At 45.5% G+C, this 7,265-nt stretch overlaps 1 protein-coding gene across 1 annotated transcript; it reads right to left on the minus strand.

Annotated features, from left to right (window-relative positions):
• Nucleotides 1–2,429: 2,429 nt before the first annotated feature.
• PtA15_11A229 (uncharacterized protein) lies at nucleotides 2,430–5,373 on the minus strand (the record flags this gene model as incomplete). The annotated part of the gene is made up of 2 exons (XM_053161116.1): nucleotides 2,430–2,469; nucleotides 5,246–5,373. The coding sequence occupies 2 exons, from the start codon at nucleotides 5,371–5,373 to the stop codon at nucleotides 2,430–2,432; spliced, it is 168 nt and encodes a 55-aa protein (XP_053025095.1).
• Between the last annotated feature and the right edge of the window lie 1,892 nt (nucleotides 5,374–7,265).

The raw sequence follows: 7,265 nt of genomic DNA on the forward strand, positions 1-7,265 counted from the left end.
GGACCAGAGAAATAGGGCCGAGCGCTGTTCCGCCCCTGGTGTGATTTTGTTCCTGTACCCGTGTCCACTCGGGCGTATTCACTTATCGAGCTGGATAGAAAAATTTATTTTACGGCACCTATGTCAGCCCGTACACACCTTGGAAGTCTGAGGTGTGTAGAGCTTGATTTCTTTGAATGTTTGAGATCGGGGTTGGATGTGGCCGTAAGACCTGGCTAGCCCTATGACTTCCGACCCTCTCCCCCAGTGTAATCCTATTCGGCTTTTTGATCAGGGGTAGGAACCAATCGAGCTCTAGGGAAAGCTAGATTTTACGCTCAGGCGAGTAGAGTTCGGTGAGGTCCGGTGGGTGTGGCCGTCGCATCACCTGAGCCCTGTCAATTTCCGGAAAGGAGAAATAATCTTTACTATCAGGAAAGGAGAAATAATCTTTACTGTCAGGCAAAGGCCGGCTGAGTGTGTCCAGTTTCTTAGGAGGCTTACAGCGTAGTCGCGACGCCGGTTAGCATTCCGTCCGAGTGCTACACAATCCGCGCGCCCCCTTTGAGATCACTCGCGCGTCCCCTTTGTGATCACGCGGCGGTCGCCTCGACGAGGGTCTTGGCAGCTTGCGCAGCGCGAGACGCTGAGCCCACCTTCCCCTGTCTATAAAAGACGGACCACCAAGACCGAATTACCTACCTCCAACCATCACCTCGCCCTCCTCCTGACCTCAGGATAAAAAAATGCCACCCAAAGTTACTGCTGTCTGCACCAACCAGGGCAAGGAGATCGGTGGCGGCAACCACTACTGCATCATCTGCCGCGCCCCCACTCCCCCCACCCCTCCCAGTAAGTGAAATAAAATCTTCTTCGCACAATCTGACTGCTGAAGAGCGACTCGACTGACCCAACATTCCACTTTTACTCTCGTATCCCTAGCCTGAATTTTCATCCCCCCTCCTGATCAGGCTCCTGGACCCTTGCTCCGTCTGGAACTCTTTTTTACACGAGCAAAGTGTAGGTCTCTTTCAATATCCACACACCTTCCCCGCCCCGAATTATCCTCATACTAATTCCTTCGTGATTTTCCTCCACTATCAGTCTGTGTATCACACTCGGTCCTGATCATGCCCGAAAATCAAAATATTTAAAGTGGAAAATCAAGGTGGGGATTGGATACTATTGAAATACTTTAGTTGAATTGTACACTGATATTCTCCCTCTCTTCCTAACACTTTGCGATATACCTCAGACGGCGGCGGTATCTCCACTCTTCCTTTTTTGTTTTCCTGCTTTGCAGCTATATTTCTATTTATTTCTTTTTTGTTTGTTTTTTTTGTTGTAGCCATTTTTGAAATTGAATGCCTCTTGCCTTACTCAAGCTTTGAAAAAAGAAAAAAAAATCCATGATAACCTTGTGAACAAATGATGAACACTTTGACTGATCAACCCTCCCTCTTGCGGGTTATAAGGAGACTGAACTGCAGTCTTGTCTCTTTTCGACGGGCTAAGATAAGAAAACAGTGTCACTTCTCCAGTAACGCAAGCTGAGTAAACAGGACATTTGCAGGTAGATAAGGTTGAGAACCAACCAACATGTTTTTCCAGCAATGCAAGATGAACATTTGCAAGGAAATAGGTTTGCACCTGATTGCTCCCAATTTTCCAGGGCCAGGTGGATATGGCTGTCCCACCTTTTTCCCAAAACTAGAATTGGGAATTATCCAGTTTTTTTTTTTATACACTAGAGGCCAAGGCAGCTGCGCCGCTGCAGGGTACAACACCCTGAAGACCAGGAACCATTTTTTTATACATGTACAACAAAACATGTTTAACTATATACATGCAACATTCTAGGTTCAGGTTTAATAAATACCACTATTTGGCATCCACCAATGTGCTGCAGAGGGTGAAAAAGGAAACCCCTGTACTGCCAGTTCAACAGAACTCAAGGCTTGGTGAAAGCCAAGTTTAGCTCTCAGGATACCACCCATGTGGTGGATGCCACATCAGCTTGGGAGCTAACCATGGCTCACTGTTAGCACTGCATCCAGAAAGCTCCTGCGGTGAAGTTTCTCTCAGGTTTGATTCCTGACTTAAAAGTTAAAAGATGGGTGAGAATGAAATCACTGTGTAACTACTGTATGGACTAAACACATGTCACAGATTGCACACTCATGTTTTGAGAGGCTGGAGATCCAAGCTCCTTCCTCATCCCAAAATCTACCATATTTGATCCAGAACCCCCAGAACCCCAGACCCCAGGTTGTCTCTTCCTCTCCACAGACCAGAACTTATTATGTACATATCCAGGTTTATTAAAGAGGCAGTTTTTACAAAATCCAAAAAAAATCCAGAACAAGGGTTCCCCCTGCAAAGTCACCACAACAACAATAATGGTTTCCTCAAGGTACAAATGTGAAAAAAAGTTGCAAAACAGTGACTTATCAACAAATAGACAGGATAAATGTGAAGCACAAAATCTCTCTGTGAGTATATACAAATTTGATCTCAGAAGAAAAGGATAGAGAAAAAGGAAAGTGGTTCAGAATCTACAATAATATTCTAAGTATTACATGTGTAAGATTCATGAATAATGTATCTTACATATATAACTAGAGGCCAAAGCAGCTTTGCCGCTGCAGGGAAGAGCTCCCCCTCCCTTCCCCTCCAAGGCAACCACTCCTTTCTGCCATCTTCCTCATTCCCAAGAGCCCCATCCCACGCAGTTGCCTTCACTTGTCAGGTGTCTCCTAGTCCTGGGCCAGCTCATCAATCATTGCCAGGTGTCTCTTTGACTCTGTCAGCCGCCACAGATAGGCTATCAACACAAGACATGACAACAATAGCAAAAGCCCAAAATCTAGCAGGAAACATCACATCCCCAATTTCTCTGGTGCAAAGTCTTGCTGAAATCAGTTGGAGGTCAAGACAGATGATAAACAAATATGACCAAGTTCTTTGTCTAATACATTATCCAAGTCCACAATGTTTGTTTACGCGCTCCCAAGTCTTGGGTTGCTGTGGTGTAAGAGAAAACATCTCAACATAGTTAAGATGTGTACAGTGGGTGCGCTATAGTTTTTGGTGCGGGGTGAAAACATGTAACAACCCAAGTTCACCCAAGTTTAACTGAGAGGCATATCACCCATGACCCAGCTCACCTCTCATCATTGGTCAGCAATCAACACCAGCAACACCCCCAATACCTCATGAAACCATTCCCAACTCCCTCCGCATACCCTCATGATTCTCTCATATTTTTTGAAAAAATATCCAGCAAGTCAAACATTTTCTGATAATTTCATCATGTTTTATCTTTTCTTCTACTTGCTGTGTAATTATAATGTCTTTTGCATCTTTTTCCTTGACCCCTTGAGCCCTCCTGAGAAATAAAATGGAGCTTTAAAAGTCCTCCTTGTCCCTCAAAAATTAAAAAATGGTGCGCCAAAAATTATAGCGCACCCACTGTACATGTCAGGAGTTCAGGACTTTGAGTGATAGCATGATATGAGCAAGAGGGGCCATGATCCACATCATTAACCCAAAAAAAGTTAAATGCTAGTGGGAAGACCATGAAGGCTATCCATAAACCAGATGTTTTCAATGGGAAAACAGGCATGCCAATTACATATCTATCAATCAAAGGATATGGTGTGTGAGAGCGGGTTGGGGAGACGGAAGGGTTAGAGCTCCAGTAGAGAATCACAATGATGGAGGTTCTGAGTCTAGATGCACCATTAATGTTGACATATCCTATGCCCAGAGTTGTCAAGTGGCCTTGTGAATTGTGCTTGGCAAGGCGCTTGATACCCTTGGCTTGTTGGGCTCTGAGCTTGACAAGGCCAAGACCAGCAGAAAGAATTTCAGTGACAGGTGGTTTTGGATTCCATAGAAGCCTGTGGTAAATATCACAGCAAGAGCGCAATGTGGACAGCCAAAACAGCGGCCAGGATTGCTTGTTAGAAGCAAGACCCAAGAAAGCCCAGAGTGGAGGGGTTCATGTCCGCACCCCAAACTTGGACCTTGAGTTGGGAAGCTTTGGGGTCGCAGTTGAGGAGCCGGGCTGTCAAGTCTTGGTAGCCATTCTGGATGTTTGATATTGTCAGGTCTGGGTTGTATGTAGGGTCATTGATGTCCTACCAGTTAAACTTAAACAAATATGTTTTTTTGTTAAGAAAATTGGCAATGCTTGGAGCCAAAGATGAGGTTTATTACCCAGTCAAAGGGGACACGGCACCAGCCCAGCCTTTTGCTCTTAATGGCTGACAGCAGATTATAAGTGGCCAAGACAAGTTTATTGTGGAGGAGGCCGTCGGCGTCTATTACAGTGAGCTTGACCTTATTGAACCCTTTGTCAGCTGGCTACTATGTCAGAGCCACTGTGACATAATATCCAAAGCAAACATGAAATATCATTAGATAAGACCTTATTACTGCTATTACTTATACTTACAGATATAAAACCTGGAATATGATTCCGGATTCTGAATCTAAACCCAATTTAACTTAGGGTACCTCACTTCAAGGTACCCTTAATTTTTACTGCTTCCTTGTGTAAATGTGCATTGAAAATTTAACAGGTACACTCAAAAGGAGTGATATGTATGCTCATAAGCGTATGTACATATGCTTATACCGCAGTTTCAGTAACAAAACTGAAGTGTTATGTTTAGCTTAGAAGACAGCACAATACAGGTATGCTTTGCCAAAACCCGCGTGCTGTGCGCTGAATAACACAGCCCATGTGTGACAGGTTTCTCAGAGCCCGCGCGCTGCACACTACAGAAACCTGTGACAAACCATTTTGTATTATATGAGCGCAAACCCCCGTGCAGGCTTTTACATGTCCCCAAAGGGTTACAAGTACGCATCCTGGAAAGAATATGACATAATCAGCCCAAAACGTGACACGTTAAATGTTGTACAAATGCCCTACACATGGAATGATGTCATGGAACGTTCCTCATGCAACAGAAAGACTAGTACATATACAGTACGCCAGATTGGGAAAATTGGGAAATACTGTGGCCCATTCTAGAAAAAATGACCACACGTCTCAGCCCCCCTCTGTACGGATCTACACCACCACTTGAATTTGAGCTTGGGTTGACGTGGGCCCAACGGCGCGGTTGGCGAAAGGTTGGCCCGGGTGGGCGCCAAGGGGACCGGCATCCTGGAAACATACTTGTTTCAGACAGCACATGCGAAGTCATCCACATTGACTATGGCATCTGTTTTGGTCAAGGCTTGAACCTCATACACCCCAAAGTAGTTCCTTTTTGATTCACTCCCAACTTGGAGCTGCTCTTGCAGGATCTGACTATCAGGAGCAAGGGGCGGTGGCGCAAGGGAGCGAACAAGGATGACGAGTTGCGGATCTTCAAGCATTTTTTTTGCCACCACCTTGTGGCATCTCAGTGGCACCCGAGGGGCGCCACCTATGCCCACAGTCCCGGTGGCTCCCCCTAGCATGACAGAGTGGCGCCTGTACGGCCCTGGGTCCCTGTCACGCCACCGTGGCGCATGGAGTGCTGGGACGCCAGCTGGACGCATTGGCTTTGCCCAATCTGCCCCGCTGTGTATGGCGACATCAGACAGGCCAAAAATACGTGTGAAAGCGCCCACAAGTTGGCCAGAAGCCCTGTACTTCCCCTGAGCGCCCCAGAGAGCTTCCACGAGTATCCAAAGGGCACTCTGTCCGCCCCAAAAGCCCTTTCCTCACGCTTTGACATACCTACTATAGCTTACCCGCCTTCAACACGTGCTCAATAGCCTGTTCCTAGTCTGGTAAGCCCCTTAGTAGTTGTTTTTTAGCCCCATTTTTCGCCAGAAACTGCCCAGTGTCCACCCAGCCTCCAGAATCAACCTCTTCAAGCGCTTCCAACTTCCCAGTTTCTACCCTGAAGAACCTCAAGACTTCAAGGGCTTTATACTAGTAATTTTAAACCCCTTCTCTTGAGATTCTCCACCATTCTTTACTGGGATTCAAAACACCCCTGTTCACAGGCCCCAGTGTGTAACAGGTACCTAAATCCTCTGTTTTTGCAAGATACCTTTGAGGGATTCAACACTCCTGATTTTATCAGGCCCCTCTGTATTTAATTGTATTAATTTTATTAATATAATGACACCATTTTCTCATATACTAGAGGCCAAGGCGGCTTTGCCGCTGCAAATCCAAATTTGAATGGCTTTAATTCCTTGATATAATTCTCCCTCTTTGGAGCACTCTATCAATCCAGATGTTATATCAATTCAAAGCCCTCAAATTTCAGCACTCTTCATCATCATTGTTTTAGTCCCAAATGCAGTGGGTAGAACTCCCCAATATGTAACTTCATTCCCATTCTTATCAAAATTATGGATTTGATGGTCCTGCTCCTGCTGCCTTTAATGTCACTTGGATTCAAAAAGGTGGCCAAAAGCCATGAATTTGCCAAAGCTCTCATGCAGAAGAATCCCAATAACTCATAAGCCTTCCATTGGAGATGGGAGATGCTTCACATTGAGGTGATCTGCACCCCCAGTCCCAGGAGGCTTAGTTAATTCAGCCCCTCTCAGTGTTTTTATCATTCATATGTTTTGGAAGATATCCTAACTTTAACACATTGTTCATCCTCAAATAGAGAGCTGAGAATATGATTATTACAAAGTTTCAATTGAGCTGATGACAATGAGACATTTCTTTCCATCTCATTCATAAGCTCATTAAAACTTGGTGGTCTCAAGTGATTCATCATTCAGGCACTCTCAGGTGCAAGAGTATGTTTTCTTGTTGAGCAGTGTGACCTTGATTTTAGTAAAAGTGCAAGGGGAAAATTTAATGAAATGGTAGCTGCATTCTATAACAACATTGCAAACTTGGTTTTCATTTTTGACCATCAAAGATCTTTTCCTCATCAAAGTTCATAGCGGCTCCACATCTCTCTCAAGGTGGTTGTCCGGCCTTTGCCTTGCCCATTGGCACTTTTGGCTTCAGATACAACAGTTTTCTCCCTGGCAGCAACCTGAGCGGGTTCTTTGGAGGAGCGCAGCTGGGGGAAGACGTGGTTCTTCCAAAAAGGAAGCCGATGTGCAGAGGAAAATATAGGCAAGCAATGGAAGAGAGGGCGACTCATGAGGCCAAGGGTGAAGTTGATCATGGGCGAACTGGATACATGCTGTTTGAGCTCAACTTGGTCCAGGTGCCCGGCCTCTAGAGCAGAATTGGAGAAAGGATTGGCGACGGGAAGACCTGGCCATGTTCCAACCAATGTGACCAGCCTTCATGGCGCCGAAGC

The sequence above is a fragment of the Puccinia triticina genome, chromosome 11A (genome assembly GCF_026914185.1).
Source record: "Puccinia triticina chromosome 11A, complete sequence".
In the NCBI taxonomy this organism is placed as follows: domain Eukaryota; kingdom Fungi; phylum Basidiomycota; class Pucciniomycetes; order Pucciniales; family Pucciniaceae; genus Puccinia; species Puccinia triticina.